This window comes from Triticum urartu, chromosome 5 (assembly GCF_003073215.2).
Source record: "Triticum urartu cultivar G1812 chromosome 5, Tu2.1, whole genome shotgun sequence".
Taxonomy (NCBI): Eukaryota; Viridiplantae; Streptophyta; class Magnoliopsida; order Poales; family Poaceae; genus Triticum; species Triticum urartu.
Genome location: NC_053026.1, coordinates 98198595 through 98221115, shown reverse-complemented (window position 1 = coordinate 98221115; position 22521 = coordinate 98198595). Strand labels below are relative to the sequence as shown.

The following is a 22521-nucleotide window of genomic DNA, read 5'->3' as shown; positions in this document are numbered from 1 at the left end:
GGAAATTTCTCCTGAGGGGTAGAGATCTCGCCGGACTTTGAAATTTGCGGCGGAGATGGATAAGGGGAATGCCGAACGGAAACCCTAAAATGACCCCGGGCCCGCATATATACTGCAATGTCGGCTGGTTTACGAGCCGCTTGTAAATTTTTTTACGGGCCAAATCTTTGTTTGCGGACCTGTTCGGGCCATATTTTTGGCCCGTCCCGTAAACCGACCAAAAAAACACAGTTCGCCGGAATTATATGGGATCTGCTAGAAATGCTTAAAATAACTAAAAGCAAGGGTTTCTTTCGCACAGAATCCTGTACTTGTTCCTACAGATTCCTGCACCAAGATCTGTGCCATCCAACTCCGATCTAACGGCTGCTCAGGGTGAGGTTTTCTGTTTTTTTTTCCACCGGAGGTCCAGTTTCTATCCTAACCCCAAGTCGCCCCCGGTCCAAAGTCCAAACCCTAACCCCCAGAGGCCAAAATCCCAAAATTCCAAATAGAACGCCTCTTCCCCACCATTTTCTCCGCCTCCTTCCTTCGCCCGCCCGTCTCCCCCGTCCATGGCGGAGCAATAGATGGATTCGCCCCCCACGCCCAGAGGATAGATCATTGTGACACGCCGACGCAAGCAGCAACGCCGGAGACGGCGCCGGCGTGGGAGGGAATACGAAGGAGCCGAAGCAAGAGAGGAGGTGGGACAGGAGGGAGGAGTTGGAGGAGGGATAGGATTTGGGGGCCAAGATGAGCACGGTGGACAAGATGCTGATCAAGGGGATCCGGAGCTTCGACCCGGAGAACAAGAACGTCATCACCTTCTTCAAGCCCCTCACCCTCATCGTCGGCTCCAACGGAGCCGGCAAAACCGTAATGCCCACCAATCCAATCTACTCATCCTGTTCCACTGTATGCCGTGTGTATGCGCCGATTCATTCATGGCCTGGGTTCTTTTGGATTTCCGCAGACCATCATCGAGTGCCTGAAGCTGTCCTGCACCGGCGAGTTGCCCCCCAACTCCCGCTCCGGCCACACCTTCGTCCATGACCCCAAGGTAATGCGCCGTCCTTATTGACCTCGCCATTCACTGTTCGGGGTCTCATTGCTGTCCATAAGGCCTTGTGCTCTCTGCTGCTGACCTGGACTTGGGAGATGTTTTACTGATTTGGGAACGGCGGCGGTGGCAGTGTGTGCGCGTGCAAGTATGTGTGTGGCCCAATGCATTGGGTTGTGCTGCTCTATAGGTTTAATCGGGGTCCAATTAGAGAGGTTCTCTGGGCTTTGTGGATTCTGAGGTCTGTTGAAATCCTGTGTGCTCTAGCACTCGCTTGCACATGGGAAAATTTGATGCCTCTGACTTGTGGTGTGCTATGAGCTTAGTCGAATTTGTGCCTGGTGTTGTTTGGATCAACACTATCTTAAGGTTGTTCTTTTCTTATGTTGTACTCATTCTCTCTTCGATTCTTACTTTTATACATGTTTGTGAGATTTAGGTAGCAGGTGAAACTGAAACGAAAGGGCAGATTAAGCTGCGGTTTAAGACAGCAGCAGGAAAGGATGTGGTGTGCATCCGCTCTTTCCAGCTTACCCAGAAGGCATCAAAGATGGAGTTTAAGGCAATCGAGAGCGTCCTCCAGACTATAAATCCACACACGGGCGAGGTCCCTTTCCCCCCCTCCTTTGGCTTTCAAGTTGCTTCATATGTGCTTTGCGATCAGTTATGTTAATTCTGTTGTATTGATGTTTGGGTTATTCATGTAATTCCTGGGTTATGCCCGAACTCAGCGCAGAAGGTTGTTTAAACTTCGGTTCTGGAAAAACCAATGCGTTGTCATGCCTACTGTTTAGGTTCCTGTTATTTATATTGCCATAATGTACTTGCATTCGGCTTAAACTTGCTTCTGTTGCTGTTTCAAACTCGAGGATCATTAAAATGATGTGAGTTATTGAACATACCAAGCACCTCTCGGCTCTCGTAGTTGATACTTGCTGTTGTTGTATGCATCTCTGTTATAGAACTATGATGCAGTACTGCTGCTCCCATGGGTACATACACAGAGACTGGTTCACAAAACATGTCAATTGTTTTAAAATCCCTGTGATATACTTCCATCCACCCCGATGGTCAAGAGTTCTACTTCTTACTCCAGCCTTTTGGAGCTGACTGAGATTTATTCTGCTTTCAAACGCCTTTATAACTTACACTCGCTTGGAACTTTCTCTCACTTTATATACTGAAAGAGAAACTAAATGCTATTTTGCCCCATTTGGTTGGAAGTATATCAAAAAGATTAGAACAGTTAACACGTCTTGTGAACCATGTAATTTTTCTAATACCTGAAAGGGCATATGATTTACTTGTTCCTTGTTATGTTTGCGTCTGGCCATAGAAAATCTTCTCTAGAGCACTCCTCCGTTTTTTATACATTATATTCCCAACTGCAAATAGGGCGATAGATTTGCACATAGGAAAAATTAATTCATGTGAATCAAGACAAAGGAAATTTTGAATCTGGACAATTGATTTTTCACAGCAGTTCTTTGATTGATTCCAAGTGATACCATTATAGTAGCATACTTAAGTTGTGTAGCCCTAGAAGCCTATTAGCTTTAATGGAATACTGCTGAAAATGTTCTATAAAATCATATCCTCACTGATCGGTTTTTATTGCTGAGCTCAGAAGGTTTGTCTCAGCTACAGATGCGCTGATATGGATAGGGAGATTCCAGCCCTAATGGGTGTTTCGAAGGCTATATTGGAGAATGTTATATTTGTGCACCAAGACGAATCCAATTGGCCATTACAGGACCCTTCAACACTTAAGAAAAAGTTTGACGACATCTTTTCTGCTACCCGGTATATGAATGCATTACTATTTACTTCATTAGTTAGAAGCTCCGATTAAGGCCATAAATTTTCTTATTTGATTGTTGCATTCTGTTTAAGATGGTGTAGTCTCCACTTCTCTGGAGGCTAATCTTTCTGTGAAAGTGGGGAGATAATGTCAAAACTAGCATCTCACTACCTTAATTTCTAATGTACAGCTATACCAAAGCTCTCGAAGTCATAAAGAAACTTCACAAGGACCAAGCACAAGAAATCAAGACTTTTAGGTTAAAGTTGGAGAACCTTCAGACTCTTAAAGATCAAGCATACAGGGTAATTTGTATCTTCTATTTATATGTTTTCATTTATTTTCACAATTATGTGATATGTTTCTAGAATCCTACTTTCTGTTGTGTTACCACCCTACTTTGTGTTATGTTGCCACCATGGGGGATATATATGTATAGAATATAAATGGAGGTGATATACAAATAACCTCCCTATAATAGCTGACAACGATTCATTACACTTCACAATTCACATTACCCTAGTAGACTACTTAATTTCTGTTGCCTTTACTCTTTCATTGGCATACTTGTCAGCTCAATTTGAGTCACTGCATTTTCCAGTTCATGTCAGTATTCATGTGCAGCAACATTGAACACTTGAATGTGCACTGAAAATCAATCTGTTCTACACTTCTGCTGCAATTTAGTTTAATTTTTCGAAGGGTATGCTGCTTTTAATATTAGTTTAATTTCCTTACTTTCACAGCTTCGTGACAGTATTGCACAAGATCAAGAGAAGTCAGACGCCTTAAAAACTCAAATGGAGGACCTGAAAACAAACATCCAAGCTGTGGAAAACAAAATCCTTCGTACCGAAACAAGTATGGTGGACTTGAGGAAACTTCAGGAGCAAATTAGCACCAAAGCAACTGCTAGAAGTACATATTTTACACTTCAGCAGCAACAGTATGCTGCTCTTTCTGAGGAAAATGAAGGTAAGCAATTCCTCATCATGCTCATCACTCAAATGGTTCCTTCTCAGCATAATGACGGTTTACCTTGCTTCATTTAGATACTGATGAGGAGCTGAAGGAGTGGCAAACAAAATTTGAAGAAAAAATTGCATTACTGGAAACGAAAATCGCTAAACTTGAAAGAGAGATGAATGATGAATATGCAAAAAGCTCTCTGCTATCTGAGACCATCAATGATTCAACACGCGAAATAGGAAAGCTCCAGGCAGAAGCTGATGTAATACTGTAATCCTTTATTCTTTCTTTTGACTGGCTTGACCATTCGTAAATGATAGTGGACATTGTGACACAAGGTTAAATACAAGTATCTTGTTTTCAGGCTCACATGTCCGTGAAGCATGAAAGAGATTCAGCCATCAGAACGATATTCAATAAACATAATCTTGGGCCAGTTCCTGATGCTCCTTTTACCAATGATATTGCCATGAACCTTACAAACAGAACTAAAGCAAGACTATCGAATCTCGAGGACGATTTGCAGGAAAAGAAGGTTATAATACCTATTCTTCGTATTTTGGAATTTAGTTGCAAAATTAAACACTTCCATGTGAACTTCTTTTTTTGTATCGCACTTAACGTTTTTCTAGGCATTCATTTTGCTGCCTATTTTTGTTTGTAATCTTAGTGGTTCCATGACCCTCTGATATGTTCATGCAAGGTTTCTTGCTTTACCATACTTTATTTATTCAAAAGCATCTGTGCAAGTGCAATTAATTAGGAAATGCTGAAGACCTGCATTCTTATCAAGTATGTCCCTTGGTAATCAAATTCCTTTTCTTAAGCAGAAAACTAACGAGACACAGTTAGAATTTCTTTGGGGACGTTATCTTAAAGTAAATGCTCGCTACTCTGAAGTTGATGGCCAGATACAGTCTAAGAAGGAATCTAAGGTTAGTAATGGAAACAACACTGGACTTGCACACGCATGATGTTCCGTAACTGATACATCAGATACCATTCATTAATATACTATATTCCAGATAGGTGTTTTAAGGCGCATAAAGGATAAAGAGAATGAGCGAGATGCTGCAGAGACGGAGCTTTCAAGGCATAATCTGGCCCGTATTGATGAAAGAGAGCGGCATCTGGTATTTATTTAACCTAACTATCATTGTCCATTGGATCTATTCATCGTTATATACCTGTGCTTGGCTGGTCTGCTAGGTTGATTTGTTTTCACTTTGTTTACATCTATAAGTAAGTTACATCTCTCTAAGTTTAACACTCTTAATTCTAAATAAGTGTCCCATTGTGATTTGAATAGCAAATTGAAGTTGAGAGGAAGACAATTGCGCTGGGAGAAAGAGACTATGATTTGATTATAAGTCAGAAGCGCTCAGAGATATATACCTTGGATCACAAGATAAAAGCACTTCACCGAGAGAAAGATAACATAGCAACTGATGCTGATGACAGAGTAAAATTAGAACTCAAGAAGGATGAGTTGGAGAAGTGCAAGAAGAAACTTAAAAAGATGTACTTCTTTCCTTTCCCTTTTAATTTCTATCTGTGCTATGGTTTTATTGTTAGTTATATTCCAATACCAATTCTTTCGTTATGAAGATTGAGATAACATGATATAAAATGCAGATATGATGAACATAAGGATAAATTTAGAAGTGTCCTTAAGGGAAGGCTTCCTCATGAGAAGGATGTCAAGAAGGAGATTACTCAAGCTTTCGGGTTTGTGTCGCAGTGCTTTATTGATATGCGTAATCGCCTCTCTTAGTGATTTTCTGGTGCATAATATGTCCTATTTTGGCTCACATTATCAAACTGAAGTTACCTATGTAAAGCTGCAATATATTGACTTCCTCCAATGCAATTCATCTTTCTTGTTCATGCCATTGTTGGTTACTGGACAGGCAGTAGTAGTATCTCTAACGAGGTACAGTTTGATAAATCATGTGCACAATAAGTATGTATCCAGTTTAAGCATACATGTTAGTTGTAAACATTCACATATGGATGTGTATTTCAAAGGTCTAGTCTGTTAATGCGACGTCTAGGCCTACACATTCCATTCTGTTCTTGAACTAGCAATCTGTTAAGCTTCCATCCTGACGTGGAAAAAAAGTTATGCATGTTACTCTGACACACCCAACTAGTAATCTATTAATTTATTATGCTTTCATTCTTCCTTATGGATTATACTACATGTGGCACTTTATATTTTCTGGTGCTGTTTGTTAATGTTGCCACAAAACTCTGCTTGGCGCAGGTCTGTAGACTCAGAATACAATGATTTGAACTCAAAATCTCAGGAAGCGGAACAACAGTTGAAATTGGCACAAATGAAAATTGATGCTGCTAAAAGCCACTTGTCAAAGCTCCAAAAAGTTTTGGATGGTAAATTTAGATATGATCACTGCACGCTTACTTATTTTACAAAGTTGATGATGCTTCTTTGGCATGTAAAAGCTCCACTATGTATGAAATTTGGAATCAAAATCTGAGAGGTGCACACAGCACACTACATCTCTCTTTTGCCTTTTAAGATGTATTTTTTTTCCCGAGAAAACGCAAAGGGCTTTTGCTTTTCATTTCATTGAAAAGGGGGGGGGGGGGGGGGGGGGGGGGCGAGCCTCCTAGGAGGTGAGTTTACAACAGCATTGGCCAGTTAGTGTACATCCCAGGATGTGGGCAGAACAACCCTAAGCCCCTGGGCACCGGCTCTAACCCAGCAGCGGGCCTCTTCTTTAATCCTATCCACTAGGACATCAATTGAGGGTGTCGCATTGTCAAAGACACACGCGTTCCTGTGCTTCTAGAGCATCCAGGGAACAAGCAAGGCAATAGACCTGAGGGCCTTGCGATGCGTTGCCGGTGCGTGTGAGTTCGCTTGCTGCCACCATGCCATGACAGTGGTCTCATTGGTCGGTGCACGGATCGGCAGGCGCAGCCAGGACAGGGTGGCATGCCATGCTTGCCGAGCGAAGGGACAGTTCAGAAGCAAGTGCTGAATTGTTTCGGTGGCTTGGTCGCAAAGGAGGCACCTGGGGTGATGCTGCAGTCCGCGACGAGCGAGCCTTTCCGCCGTCCAGCAGCGATCTTGATTCGCCAACCAGTGAAAAAATTTCACCCGTGGTGGCGCCCAGCTTTTCCAAGTTAGCTTCCAGGAGGTGCAACGTGTGGAGCCGTGGAAGGAGACAGCATAGCAGGACTGCGCCGAGTAGATGCCGTTGGCTGTCCACCTCCATAGCAGCCGGTTTGGGTCGTTCGATAGGACGGTATGGCACACCTTCTGCCAGATCATCAAGTATTGGCCTATCTCGTGGAGGCCGAGGACTCCCTGGATGTCACGCGCCCAGGAGTTCCCAAGCAGCCCTTCCGCCACTGTTCTAGAATTACATTGCCGTTTGGGGATGCACAGGTACAGCAGTGGTGCGAGCTCGCGAATGGACTGCCCGTTGATCCAGCGATCCTCCCATAACAAGGCCAACAGGCCGTTCCCAACTGTCATGGTGGTGGAGGCGAAGAACAGCGCGCACTCCTCTGATGAGAATTGGAGGTCAAGCCCCTGCCAAGCATGGTCCGTGTCCACACGTGCGAACCATAGCCATCGGAGCCGGAGCGCCATCCCAGCACGCTCCAGATCTCACATCCCAAGTCCTTCGTACTCAATTGGGTGGCAAACGTGTCGCCAGTTGACATGGCAGTGCCCTCCTTTGGCAATGGCACGTCCAGCCCATAGGAATCCCCTCTGAATCTTCTCTAGCTGCTTAAGGGTCTTCTTTGGAGGGGCGAACGCTAGCATCTGATGTACGGGGATAGCACTGAGTACCGACTTGACCAGAGCAAGGCGCCCAGCCTTATTCATGAGCCATGCCTTCCAGGATGGCAGCTTGGCGGCCACCGAGTCCACCAATGACTGTAGCTGGGCGGCAGTAGGGCGGCGCGTCGTCAGGGGAATGCCAAGGTAAGTAACAGGGAGCTGCACCACCAGGCATCCAAGCTGGGCAAGTACCGCATCCGCGCGGGTTCACCATGGAGAACAGTGGCGGAACTCTTGGCGTAGTTCACCTCTAGTCCACTCGCCTCGCCAAACAGGGTCAGGATACCCTTGATGGCAGCCACATCGCCTGTCGTGGCATGGCAGAATAACATTGGCATGGCAGAATAACATGACGTCGTCGGCGTACAGGGAGATCGTCGGGATATGCCGGTGTGGGTGGAGCCGCTGTAGAATACCGGAGTCAATGGCGCGACGCATCAGTCTGCCAAGAGTGTCCACAGCGAGCACGAAGAGCTGTGGGGACACCGGGTCACCTTGGCGCAGCCTGTTGTGATGCCAAATCGGCGGGCCTGGCTCGCCATTGATCAAGACGTGGGTGCTTGACGTTGATAGCAGGATCGCGAGCCATTCCCGGAATCGGTCTCCGAATCCGTATTGGCGCAGTACCTCAAAGAGGAATGGCCAAGATAGGGAGTCGAAGGCACGCGTGAGGTCGAGCTTGAGCATGATCCGTGGGGCTCCAAGTTGGTGAAGCATCTTGAGCGATTGCCTGACAAGAATGAAGTTGTCGTGTAGGCTGCGACCGGTGATGAACGCGTTCTGATTGCGACTAACCAGGCTGTCCAGCCTAGGTGCAAGGCGCAGCGATAGGACTTTGGCGAAGAGCTTGGCCACCAGATGTATCAAGCATATCGGCCGGTAGTCGCGAAGCTGGTGGGCGTCGGCGCGTTTAGGCAGTATGGTAATGAGGGCCTGGTTGAGCTTGCTGAAACCACGGCCTCTCATCATGTACAGCTGCTGGAAAATGTCCATGAAGTCTTGCCTGACTATGCCCCAGCAAGCCTGGAGAAATTCCACGGTGAACCCATCCGGCCCCGGTGCCTTATGGGCGGGGAGGCGCTTAACAGCGTCCCAGACCTCCTCCGCCGAGAAGGGCGCGTCGAGGCTCGCGAGATCACTCGCATCAATGAGGTGCTCCAAGTCCATCGTCACATCACGGGCGGTGGACGTACCCAAGATACCGTCGAAGTGCTCGAACGCTGCCCGCGCCATCTCAGCATGGTCGGTGAGCACACGCCCGTCCACCGTCAGGCTGAAGATCCTATTCTTCTGCCTCCGGAAGGAACACTACCTGTGGAAGAAGCTAGTGTTGGCGTCGCCGTCCTTGAGGGTGGCGATGCGTGCATGCTGCCGGGCAATGGTGCGCTCGAGGGACGCAAGACCGAGATATTTGAATTTCAGCTGCTTCCGCAACCAGGCTTCTGGAAGGGTAAGCACTTGAATCTCTTGAGCCTTGTTGAAGCGCGCAAGGAGCTCCCAGGAGATGGCCATCTTATCCCTGATGTTGCCCGTCGACTTGGCACTCCAGCTGGTGAGGCTGCGAGCTGTGGCCTGCATGCGAATCATGAGGCGGTGGAAGGGGTCCTCGGCATGGACCGAGCCCCATGCTGTGGCCACCGTGTCGTGGAACCCCTCTAGTCTCAGCCAGTAATCCTCAAAGCGAAAACGTCGGTGAGCAGCAGGCATGGGGGAGCAGTCAAGCAGGAGCGGGCAATGATCCGACACGACGGATGCAAGGTAGCGGAGATGGCACTCCCCATGTGCCTCCTCCCAGTCCGAGGTGCAGAGTACGCGGTCCAGGTGCACCAAGGTGGGTGGGGACTGCTCGTTTGACCAAGTAAACCGGTGTCCGTTGAGGTATACCTCCTTCAGGGCGAGGTCGTTGACAAGACGTCGAAATCTGCCCATCATGCGCCGGTTCAGGTTGCCATTGTTCTTGTCCTCATCGCGAAGGATCAAGTTGAAATCGCCGCATAACATCCATGGTCCCGGGCAGGCCGCGTGTATCTCCCGGAGCTCATTCAGGAACGCAATCTTTTCCGTGTCCTCCTGGGGGCCGTAGACAACCGACATCCAGCAGAGCACACCAGGGGCAGTGGTCACCTTGGCCGTGACGGCGTTCGTGGTGAACAGTGGGTCTGTGATGGTTACGGCCCTGCTCTTCCACGCTAGAAGAATGCCACCTCGCGTGCCCTGTGCCGGGAGATAGGTGTAATCGTCAAACTCCGAGCCAAGGGTGTCCAGGACGACGCGTGAGCAGAGCAACTCCATCTTTGTTTCCTGGAGGCATACAATGGAAGCAGCGGTGGTGTCAAGCAGCAAGCGGACGGCGAAGCGTCGGGCTCGCGCGTTGAGGCCGCGCACGTTCCACACAGCAATCTTGAGGCCGTGATCAATAAACACTGGATCGACCAGTAAGCTACAGGACCGTCCTAACTTGCGCGAGCACGCTCGACTTGCATCTGTGCACTTGGCAGGGTGGACATGCCTGCAGGGATCTCGCGATCGACCAGGGAAGCAAAGGCCTTGAGCACCGTGAGCGGAATCGGCATCGCAAACATGCCATCGTATGCGTTCATCTCGGTTGAAGTGATCCTCTGGTTCATGCCAACGATCCCAAGCGTGCGCAAGACCTGGACCTGCGCGCGTCTCTCAGCAGTGGGCGGCGCCGCCGTTGGGGGTGTGGTCGCAGCCGAGCGGCCGCGGCGTGGCGCGAAGTTCAGGGGGCGGCGCGACTTCTTCCCTGGAGTCGGCAAGGCAGCAGAGATATGCTTGGTGGTGGCGGCCAGGAATTCGCCAAGCGTGAGGGTTCGCGACGCAGAGGCACGAGCGCGTGGCCGACGAATGGTGACTGGCGGCGAGGCAAATCTTCCGGAGGCCGATAGGATTGGGCCATGGCGTCCGCTAGCCGGCGTGTGAGGGACGATGGCGGGCCTGGACGGGGTGGGGGTGGGCTGGGCCTGGGGGCGTTGCAGAATAGTCGTGGCTGGGCTCAGGTCCCTGGCGGGAGAGCGATCCGGGATGAGGCGCGCGTCCCCGCCCTCGGGAGTGTGCGCGCGGGGCCCAGGTGGCTGGTCAGCAGAGGCGGCCAGGTGCACGTCAGGGCTGGCCCTACCCGCGGAATGGGCAAGATGTATCATCATTCCATCATTTTGAGTTGCTATGTTGGAACAATGACAGATTCACTGCCAACTAAGTAGAGTCTATGCAGTTGAAATTGTTCCTTGGGCAAAATTTCCCTGACCTACAGTTACATTCTAATCCAGAACAAAGTGAAGGTGATCAAAGTATGTGAAAGATCCATTTTGATTATCATGTCGAAGGAATGTCTTGGACAATGCACCACATTGCACTATTGTGCATGCTCGATTTCTATCTCATAGTGTAGTATAAACCTTGTAGTGGTTCCAACTGTCACTACATAGGGATCAAGGGTAACTAGTGTTTCAATTTGATGAATGCAGTATCAAACCAATGTGTCACACAAGCCATTAGTTGTTCGATTTAACCGAGTTAAACTGAAGCACGAATTGGCTTGCCCACCTAGGTCAACATCCAAGTGTCTCGCTAAGAGAAATAATATATTGATATGTACCAAAATTCTAAGCAAAAACTCCATAGGCTTTAGTTATTTATTCTGCCAATACTGCAGTTTTATGGGTAAATGTTATCTTTCGTGCAGCAAAAAGGAAGCATCTGAACTCGAAACTTCAATCCATTGCTAAGGTATCTGTTGACATCAACGCTTACCCCAAGATTCTGAAAGATGCCATGGACGAGAGAGATAAACAGACAAAGTAGGTATCCATAACTGTAGCTATCTCTTTAAGCCACACCTCATTATGATGCCCAAATTCAATGCTTTCTTCCTATTTGCAGTAATTTCAGTTATGCTAAGGGAATGCGCCAAATGTATGAACCTTTTGAAAAAGTGGCCCGCCAGCATCACAAGTGTCCTTGCTGTGATCGTGCTTTCACACCTGATGAAGAGGACCTCTTTGTAAAGAAGGTGGGTAATCTAGTAAGCATAAGAGTGCTGCATTTTTCGTTTGATTAGAGTTACTTTGTGGTGGATGATTTCTTTCTGTTGTATGCTGCATCTTTCAGCAAAGGACAACAGGTACAAGTACCGCAGAGCGCTTGAAAGTGCTGGCAGAGAACTTATCAGTTGCTGAAGACTTATTCAATCAATTGGATAATCTCCGTGTGATTTATGATGAATATGTGAAACTGGAGAAAGAGACTATACCTTTAGCAGAGAAGGATTTGGAACAACTTTCGGCAGATAAAAGTGAGAAGGAACAGATATCTGATGATGTTAGTCCTCCCTATTGACAGCACTTTATTTTCTGTTCTCATCATACGCAAAATAAAGATAGACACAGTCGGACATAATACCTTAGATGACCTGTGTTTCTGTTAACCAAATTACTCTCAAACTGAAATATTTCTTAGCTCTACTATGTGTCCTGATGAAGATTCTCCACTCCTGAGGCATAACTCTAGCGACCCTTTCTCCACGTCAAGTGTCAAGATGTAGTAAATCAGTCTATAATACAGATGTACAAGTCTACTTGTGTAGATATTATGCTCTCTGGGACTAGGCCATGGAATGTTTCATCCTCTTCAGAGGGCTGGTAGATTATTTTGTTTGCAAATCTCCTAGGTCACATCCATATGATGGTTGTTTGGGCTGTTCTTAAGCTTAAGCACTTCGACAATGTGTGCTGTTGGATTAGCTTCTTTCATGAAATTGAGGAAAATTTCTGTACTTTGGGTAATTGATATAATGGTCTGGTATTTTAGATAGTCGCACTGTCATTTGAGAAACTTCACTTTGCAAATGCACTTCAGGTGCACTGCCTCCAGAGAAACATGGGTTTTTACTTTTAGTTACCAAGTAGTAGCATCTGTTATAAACATAATTCATGATGTCTTTTCTATTTTGCTTTGACTTGTATGCTTGATGCGTTGCAGCTTGTGAGTGTTCTTGCTCAAGTTAAAATGGACAGGGATGGAGTGGAAGTCTTGTTACGTCCAGTTGATACTATTGACAGGCATGTGCAAGAAATACAGGAGTTAGAACCACAAGTCAAAGATCTTGAATATAAGCTTGATTCTCGTGGCCAAGGTGTTAAATCTGTCGACGAAATTCAGTTGGAGCTGATCTCTGTGCAGAGGGCAAGGTAATGATTTTCTACGGGGAACAATCTTGCTAATACTCAGATGCAATTTCCATGGCCTAGAATTATAAGACCCTCTGTTGGGGAATTGAGAAAGTAGTTCAGGCAACTAAATTCTAGTTCTAGTATCACAGGGGATTAGAAAATGACTCTCCCTTACCCCCACCACTTGAGACCCTTCTAGCTCCAGTAACTCATTTTTTGATTTATGGAACATAACATAGGAGACTTCTTTAGGGTGCGTTTTTCTTCTTTAGCATGCAAGAATTAATCTCAGCGTTCCTGTGTAGCTCCTTAATTTTTCTTCTTTTTATTTTCTCACCCATGGTCCATCCCAACCATCCTTGATCCACATCATCGTCCAACCAAACTTACCATGTATATCGTTGCCCTTTTGTGTTCTCTCTATTCGTTTCCTTTTTTTTTTCTGAACTGAAAACTGTATGGGAGGCCTTGACAGTAAATTTGATGAAAGAAACATAGAGATAGAAACATAAAAATATTTATGAGAGGAGAGAATTTTACGAAGGTAGAGGAGATGGCTATGCGGTGATCTATACATGAGAGTCTAGGTGAAGCTTTGAGAGGAGCTTGCAGCTCCTCCTTCTCTTTCCTAACGGTAAATAGAGCATATGCATGATGCATGTGTGCCGTCAGTGTTGCTTTGGTTCTCTGGATGGGATTTAAAGAAAGCCTGTTCTCACATAAGTGAAAGACTGAGAATAGTTTCTTTATGTGCTTCTATCATGTTCATAGACTATTCCTTTTTTGTTGGCCTGTGAAATGAAAACAAGTGCTTAAGCTTTTCTGGTTTGCCAATGAAGGAGGATATTCCTTTTGTGACACACACATGGATACACTTTTACCCTGATTAATTTGTTGTATAGCTATCAATTGAATTTGGTGAAGGATTCATTCTGCATCCTCATAGATGCTGCCTTTTCTACAGAGAACTATCCGTTTCATATTTTTATGTGGAGGTCCATATTATACTGGCTACCTACACAACTAAGCACACAAATACAGGTTATTAGGGATGTTTAAATGTTTTGGTTTACACATTCTGCAACTGTGTGCGCTAGGGATGCAGGAGCGGGCCCCGCCAGGCCTGCAAAATGTGAGATGTTAGTTCAACTGCAAACATCAAACAACTCAGTAACCAGACTCAACCGGATTTGCACATGAAGCGGGTTTTCTTGCATCCGTAGTGTTCGCAGGGTGTGTTCGGTTTGAGCCCAAGCCAATCCCACCAAAAAATTGTTTTTGGGCCCATTTTTTGGCCAAAGCTGGCAAGAAAAAATGAACTAGTGTTGGCCAAGGAGCCGGCATGTATGTTTGACATTATGCAAGAAAGAGCCAAAACATTGGTCATTGATGAAATATTGGTAGGGTTGGTTTTGGTGATCAACCAAACATATGCTAAGTGCGTTCAAATGTTGAATATTCAATCCGTCACCCATGAAACATTTGAATTAGTTTAGTCTTACTTCTTTTATGACTTGCTCTTGGAGGCTCAACTATACTGGTTTGTTTACTTCTGTCTGGCAGGGACACATTGACTGGTGAAGTAGACGATCTCAGGGATCAGCAAAAAATGCTTAGCGAGGATCTATCAAATGCTCAGATGCGGTGGCATGCTCTTAGGGAAGAAAAACTAAGAGCTTCAAGTGTATTGCTGAAGTTCAAAAAGGCTGAAGAAGATTTGGTACATTTTGCCGAGGAAAAGGAGCAACTGATCCTAGATCAGAAGGTATTCATTGAACTTCCATTTATCTGCAATATTGGTCCAGTTAATATTCTCTAGTGACTAGCACATATGCCCGTGCGTTTCTGTCAAGTTGTATTCTTTGGCATACACAAAGAGATATAAGATACGCTGGCAACATGTTTCTTTTGCATGATACACAAGCTTGTAGACATGCCACATTAGTATTGGGCGGTCGATTCTTCTTTCATAATGATATGTTTTTCCTCTACATGACATGTTGGTACTTCTCAACCTACCACATCTCGCTTGCTTCTAGTCCTCATGAACTACATTGACCGGTGTTAACCAATTCATTAATAATTTTGGTTATCCCTGCTTGATTCATGTCAAACTACTTTCCTATATGAAAAAAAAACCATTCATGTTGATACATCTGTACCATTCATATTGTTCAGTTCCTAGAACAACACATGCATGTCCATACATGCATATTACTTTGATGATTTTTTTCATCGCTACATATTGCATGTTATCGGATGTCAGTGAATTGCTATTTTTATTCCAGCGGTCGTTTGTATGTTGAATTGTCTATACAATCTCCACTTACGTTTATATAACTTTTTATACATAGTTCGTAATAGAAAATTTGTTATTTGTATTTCTTGACTTTTATATAGAAAATGGTTGTAGTTTTATCCACAGTATGAAATTTCTATTTTCCTTGACCATATATCTACAGCAAATTTTATGTAATGTCTGATTTAAGAAAAGATGCTAGCTACCTCTCTTTATTCCTTATTCTGAATTTTTATAGAGAGAATAATTATAGCTTTTATCGACAAATAATAGTTTTCTTTTTGTTTTATTATGTACTGCCTACGTTCAGAAATACTTGTCAGAGAAATGGATGTATCTAGACGTATTTTACTTCTAGATACATCCATTTTTATCCATTTTCCAACAAGTATTTTTGGATGGAGGGAGTATATTTAAAGCAACGCTGGTCCATATAAATTTTCTAGTATTTACTGTTTGCAATAAGACCAATTTGCTAACACCTTTTATTTCTTGCTTCTTATTTCTTATTTGGAATTTAGTAAATAGAAGTTTTTGTCCTCCTGATAAGATTTTTTGGTGTCGCCTTGACCATCACTCAAAGGTAGTTTTAATTTGTACGTCACCACCATGTCCGCCTCATTACGAACATCATCATCTCTCTCTCTCTGTCCCTCTCATGGTTGCTTGTATGTTCATGCCGATACATATGGTTGCTTATAGGTCACACATTTGAATGGTAGACTTAATATTTATAATATTATAATATTTCTTTCCTTGTCCCGTGATTATAACGTTGATAAATCATTAAGGATAAATAAGAAAAATAAATAGGTTTTAGCCCTTTATGAATTTGATATTATCTATGCATAAAAATTGATAGCAAATTTATTAATAGGCTTTGCGAATTTCTCTTTGACACCTTTATTGCCTGATATCTATCAACTTAACCATAAGATTGATAATAAAATTTCTGGGAATTTAATCTAAATGGTGACTTGTACTTAATTGCTATTTTTCCTCGAGAATTCAGTCTAAACTAAGATTCATAATTAAACCTTGTGGTTTCTGTCTCCACATGTCTCAAAACAGACCACACTTAATTTGCATTTTTTTGTGAAGTAACTTCCATTTTGTTAAGAGTTCTTGTAAATAATTGCAATCTATCAAGCCAACTTTGTGTGTCACGTGTCGTATTCTTCTTATAATTGTCTCTTTTGTTATAAACCAAAAAAGGTGATCACATCTTCCTGCAATATTTCCTCTTAATCTTTTTGAAAATAAGTCTATACAAAATCAATTGTAAATATGTGTGTTAAGTCGATTAGTGTGCAGTCATGGCTGAGATCGTCGGTAATGTCACTGCATGCATGCATACCCATGGCTGAGACTCTAATACTAATCTATTGGGCTGCATTCCGTCATGTCTGATCGAGTTGTTGAGCAATCAACGGAGCACACAGATTAATTTCTGACAACAGTGCACCTTCCCTATAAAAATTTCTCTTGATTAATTGTCTGTCTACTGCATGCATTTGATTCGGAAGGAATCCAAGCTATTTTAGTGCCATCTAGAGTTTCCGTAACCAAAAGGTCAATCACGTGCAAGTTGTATTAGATGGAAGTCTAGCCGGACACCAATCGTATATGCCAATCCAAGTAGACGTAGTATGTGTACCTTCCGAATATATTATTACAGTATGACCATGGGTGTTCGATGGAACTTGTCTATGCACATTGTACGTGTCCTATGAGACGTGTCTATGTACACCAATATTGTTGTACATAACTCTTATCAGTCGTTGTAATTTAGATCAATAGGTAATATTTTTTTAGCCTATGTGGATTAACGTAATGGCTTGTTTGACTTCTATTTTAATAATATAATACGGAGTAGATACATAACTTGTGCAGTTGTAGGTCACTGTTTCATATGGAACTGGGTAATACTCCCTCCGGTCCTTTTTACTCTGCATATTAGAATTCTCTGAAGTCAAACTTCACAAAGTTTGACCGTATTTATATGAAAAAATATCAACATCTGCCATGCTAAAGTTAATATAATATGAAACTTTAAGTCATGACACATCTAGTGGTATTGATTTCAGATTGTGAATGTTGACACTTTTTTCTACAAAGCTGGTCAAACTTTACGAGGCTTGACTTCAGTCAAATCTTATATGCGAACTAAAAAGGACCGGAGGGAGTATTAACTGGCTGGTGCTGGCCATTGACTTACTGTTAGTAAACAGTCAGGTCTCGCCACCCACTAGTTTGATCAGTTTACTGTCATGGGCTTACAGCTCTCTTGACCAACTTTGGGTAGTACTGGGTGCATGCAAATTAACTTGTGACAGTTGGTCTAGATTTTAACCCTGAAGGCATGATCTCATTATTCTTTCTGTCGTACTCCTATGTAGTTTTGTGCATCAGTGACACTGCAACTCTTGCGCTTGTGCATGATGATCTAATACATGCTAAATGTTTATTTCTTATGGACACAGCATTTAGAAGAAGCTCTTGTTCCATTGTCAAAAGAGAGAGAAAGCTTGTTGCAAGAATATAAAGCTTTGAAGGAAAGGTTTGATCAGGAGTATGATCAGCTGGCAGAAAGAAAAAGGGGATTCCAGCAAGAAATCGATGTACTTGGAACCCTTAACACACGCATCAAAGGGTATATATTTTCCCACTCCCGCTCTTTCAATTTGTCCCCCCTTTACTAACTACTTTGTCTAAAAATATATTCTCTTAGGTACCTGGATTCAAACAAAGTAGAGAAGCTTAATGAGTTGCAGGAAAGGCATACCCTATCCCTGTCTCAGTTACAGAAATGTGAGGCAAGAAAGCAAGACATCTCGGTTGAGCTTGACAAGAGCAAACAGCTATTACGGAGCCAAGATCAATTGAAAAGAAACATTGATGACAATCTGAACTACAGGAAAACAAAGGCTGAAGTGGATCGACTTACTCATGATATCGAGTTACTTGAAGATAATGTGCTTTCCATCGGCAGCATGTCTACTATAGAAGCTGATCTTAAGCGGCATGCTCAAGAAAAGGAGAGGCTTCTTTCAGAGGTATTGTGTTTCTCTCATTCCTAATAATTGGCAAACTTGTCTCTAATAAGATGCCATTCTTTTCTCATACCTATTTAGGGAATCATGAACATGCATTTGGCCAGCTAGTACATATATTACGTATTTCTTAAGAGTAAAAATAATGTACGCCCGTCCTTCAACTTTTCATAGGTGTGCCGCCCAGGTCCTGGTAATATGAAAATGCATGTGTTAGTCCTTATGGTAAATTAGTGAGTCATCAGATGTCCTGGCCTAATTGATTTGTGCACAGAAGGTCTAAAATGAGCAATTTCATAGTGCAAGTATCTAAGTGACACAACTTTGGAAGTTCAACGGCGCACCATACATATTACTCTATTTCTTAGTATGAAACTCTATCAAATATGGCTGACACCTTGATATTTGATTTTCTTGGCAATCCCTGCAGTATAATAGGTGTCAAGGAACAATTTCTGTTTACCAAAGTAATATTTCAAAGCACAAACTTGAACTTAAACAGACACAATACAAGGATATTGAGAAGAGATATTTTAACCAACTTCTTCAACTAAAGGTAGGTGGCATGATCTTCTAGGTTCAGTTTCTCCAGCTTTATGATCTTATTACTTGATGAGGAAGCTGATGTGGTTGCAGACAACTGAGATGGCAAATAAGGACTTGGACCGATACTATGCTGCTTTGGACAAGTGAGTATGCTTTCACGGCAAAAACGACAAATCTGACCTTCCACTGATAGTTGAGGCAAAAATGACTCCTCGCAGAAATTTTAGCATGATATGGCGTTTAGGTTAGACGGGTAAACGCCATGGTCAATGGCATTGCTAACAAACTCGTGACTTTGCGAGCAAAACGCAGTGTCCAAATACTTGTCGTTGAACTAAAACCACGACAAGTATTTTGGAACGGGGGGAGTAAAATTTTCTGTTCTTTGCCTTAATGATAGACTTGCTTCCCTTGGTGATAGGCTGAAAATATGGCGGGTTACACCATTATTCTTACCATGTCAAACACTTTGTGAACTCAAAACATTGCAAGTTTCCATATTTTCATGTATATTGTGCTCCTGTCTTTATGAACCAAAATTTCAAAATTCAGACATACTTTCTGTTATGAAAATGGGTCTGATGTACCATTACTGGTCACCATTGGGCTATTCTGTATAGAAGTACGTGTGACTCATAAATAAGGGAAACACAATGCTAGATTAACACTAACAAATGAGCCTGTACCCTGCATGATATAAAAGAACTCGCTTTTGGGTTGGTGCATGCAACCTAATATGGCATCAGCGTTGAGTCCGTAAAACTGAACCATAATACCCATCACTACTGACACATGACTAGTTCTGGATGTATACCAGAGTTGAATTTGATGTCATAAGACTTAACCCTAGTAGTCACCAGTTAGTTGTCATTAATCAGTACTCCCTCTGTAAAGAAATATAGGAGTGTTTAGATCACTAAATGTTCAGATCACTACTTTAGTGATCTCACTCTTATACTTCTTCACGGTAGTAACTACCGACATTTTAGCTTGAAACTGTGTTGCATCTGAAGATGGGCATTTCACTTGTCCAATATCGTTTCTAAATTTACTCTTACTAATATCAAAATTCTAGTCATTTTTCTTTCTGGATAGATTAAGAAATCATGAAACCAAGATAAAGACGGCAAGGTGGAGGGATTAGTACAACATAGAGTATTTTTTTCTTAAAACTTTTCCTTTTTTGTCAAACTGTCAACGAACCACACTTCTGAGTAGTTTCACAAATTACAACTTCTTTTATATTATTATGTCAGAAAACCACCACACTTTTTAAGAACTGAGTTGTGGCCCACCTTCAGTGGTCAACAAGAGAAAGATTCTGTTTTTTCTGAAATCCTGGGAACAGATATTGTGTTGATGGCAGGCCATGATCTTCTGAATTTCGTGATATAACAGAACTGCATTTTTTGTGGAACTTTGTTGGCATGTGGTCGATATTTTGACAAGAAAAAAAGGTGGTTTCAAGAAAATTATCCATAAAATATATGGATGCTTCGTAACTTTCTTTATGATGTCACACTTGTATTTCTGTAGGGCTCTTATGCGGTTCCATACCATGAAAATGGAGGAGATAAATAAAATAATTAAGGAATTGTGGCAGCAGACATACAGAGGCCAAGATATTGATTGCATAAGCATCAATTCTGATTCTGAGGGTGCAGGCACTCGATCATATAGCTACCGTGTAAGTTAAATTAGCTACACGTTTTACTAACTGATTGCTTGGACAACTGTTACATTTGGCTGTTTGAACTGCATTGTAGGTTGTCATGCAAAATGGTGGTGCTGAGCTGGAAATGCGAGGGCGATGCAGTGCTGGTCAGAAGGTAAACTTGTTTTGTTTCTTTTGTTGTCATAAACTTCAGCTAGCATGATCTTATGAATCGTATACAATCCTACAAATCTCATGGTTATCTCCACTGCTGTTCAGGTGCTTGCTTCTCTTATAATCAGACTCGCACTGGCAGAGACATTCTGTCTGAATTGTGGCATATTAGCTCTGGATGAGCCAACCACCAATCTTGATGGACCGAATGCTGAGAGCCTAGCTGCTGCCCTATTGAGGTAAACTTTCAGGCATGGCGATTAAATTTATTATTATTTGGAGCTTTACCATTAACAGAGTCTCTTGTGTGTGCCATAGAATAATGGAGAGTAGGAAAGGCCAGGAGAACTTCCAGCTGATTATAATCACCCACGATGAGCGGTTTGCTCAGCTTATTGGTCAGAGGCAACTTGCCGAGAAGTATTACCGAATCTCCAAGGATGAGCAGTAAGTTCATGCAGTGTTGTCTCTTGCATATTTTTCTGTGCGTCCAGTGTTTGCACTTCCGTCTGTAAGGCCTCTTTGATTCAAATTCAAAGGGTATTCATAGGCATTCTGGAGGGTTGAAATCCTTAGGAAATTCTCCTTATGAGGTTTGTTTGATTTGTCGGATTGTATACCCCATTGGATTTTTCCTAAGCATTCCACTGCATTACATTTTATGGTAGAAAAATCCATTGGGAAGAATCATTTCCCCGCCTCTGTTGCAATCAAACAAGCATTCCTGCAAATTCAATTCTGTAGGATTCAATGTTTACATGGCATTGCAATTCTATTGTTCTTGCGTTGTTGTTCAGAATCGTGTGGACCTAAGAGGCATGTTGAAGTTGTCTGGAGACCTGCTGATATTATTTGGTTTCTTGGATAATATTCATAAATTTGTGCAATGATTGATACTTTGAATAAGATAAATATATTCAGTCTCGTAGTATTTGGCTTTTGGCGCTAATATTACCTTTGACCAAATCCTGCAGGCAACACAGCAAAATAGAAGCCCAAGAGATATTTGACTGACGATGGTTGCTTGGAACATATATGCTCTCAGTGCTAATCCTCCTTTACCGGCCAAGTGGGTGCGGTTCACTATGATGGGCTGTCATGGAGAGAAATGGGTACCAGCGAACTAGTAGTTCCTTAGTTTGGTTTCTGTGCATGCAATTGCCTGCTTATTCTTGTATATAATCTGGAGGTGGTACTGTGTTATGACTTGTCTCTTCGCCCTTTATTCTTGAATTGACTTCTAATGCAGCCTCCACTCTGATGTCGTCTCATGACAAAAAGGGTTGTCTTAAAATGAAAAAAAAGGATTATTGGAAGAATGCACGGTTGCTTTTCTTCCAGAAATTATTCCTCGCAAGAGGAAATTGATATCCAGGAGCCCTTTTTTTTATGTCAAAAATATTTTTTCCACCCCTAGAAAAAGTTGGAAAAAAGCAGTATATACTCTCCCTTCATTTATAGCACCTGTATTTTGATAAATAATATTTCATAATGTAAGATGTATCAGTACAGTTTCTAAGCTCCCAGGAATTACTGCCTCCTGGTGAATCTGGGTTGCTTAGAACGCTGTGGGGTCTATTTGGCAGGGGTGATTAGGGTCGGTGCACGGTGCGTGCCATGGTTTCCTTTTCACGTGAGGCTGCTGCTCTTGTCACTTTTTCTATTTGCTTCCGCCTGCAGTTCCCTTTCCCCCAGATAGCCTAAAAAAACTCCTTCCAGATTTACTTCTTGATGCTTTTCTGCCATTTGACGGTAGTCAGCCGAAGTGGGCATGGGGACTCCTCGGCGATGGTGGACGAGGTTGTCTCCCCGGAATCATGCCTTCCCCACACATCTGCCGCGCCTGCAGTACTTCCTTGCCGCCCAGCTCCCTGAGTCGTGGGCCGCCCGAGGCTATCTTGCTGTCCGTCATCGACACCGCTGCTCCGCCTACTGCTGGCATGTTCTCCTTGCCGTGCATCGCTACGAATCCCG

At 43.3% G+C, this 22521-nt stretch overlaps 1 protein-coding gene across 1 annotated transcript; it reads left to right on the top strand.

Moving 5' to 3' along the window:
- The first annotated feature begins 445 nt into the window (after positions 1 to 445).
- On the top strand, positions 446 to 21818 carry LOC125508059 (DNA repair protein RAD50). Its single transcript, XM_048672624.1, has 27 exons — positions 446 to 858; positions 956 to 1042; positions 1482 to 1649; positions 2670 to 2845; positions 3034 to 3148; positions 3590 to 3818; positions 3896 to 4074; positions 4177 to 4347; positions 4643 to 4747; positions 4838 to 4945; positions 5122 to 5333; positions 5448 to 5540; positions 6079 to 6206; positions 11336 to 11450; positions 11533 to 11662; positions 11761 to 11970; positions 12631 to 12839; positions 14385 to 14586; positions 17604 to 17773; positions 17852 to 18176; positions 18604 to 18729; positions 18810 to 18862; positions 20256 to 20406; positions 20486 to 20548; positions 20653 to 20786; positions 20866 to 20994; positions 21522 to 21818. Exons 1-27 carry the CDS (start codon positions 736 to 738, stop codon positions 21559 to 21561), a joined length of 3951 nt encoding a protein of 1316 aa, XP_048528581.1. The 5' UTR covers positions 446 to 735; the 3' UTR covers positions 21562 to 21818.
- The last annotated feature ends 703 nt before the right edge of the window (positions 21819 to 22521 follow it).

Bases quoted from the DNA above. Each gene is read 5' to 3' on its own strand.
- LOC125508059 (XM_048672624.1), top strand. From the start codon at position 736: ATGAGCACGGTGGACAAGATGCTGATCAAGGGGATCCGGAGCTTCGAC. The intron at 1,043-1,481 runs GTAATGCGCCGT...TGTGAGATTTAG, and splicing joins CCTTCGTCCATGACCCCAAG to GTAGCAGGTGAAACTGAAAC. The intron at 2,846-3,033 runs GTATATGAATGC...TCTAATGTACAG, and splicing joins GACATCTTTTCTGCTACCCG to CTATACCAAAGCTCTCGAAG.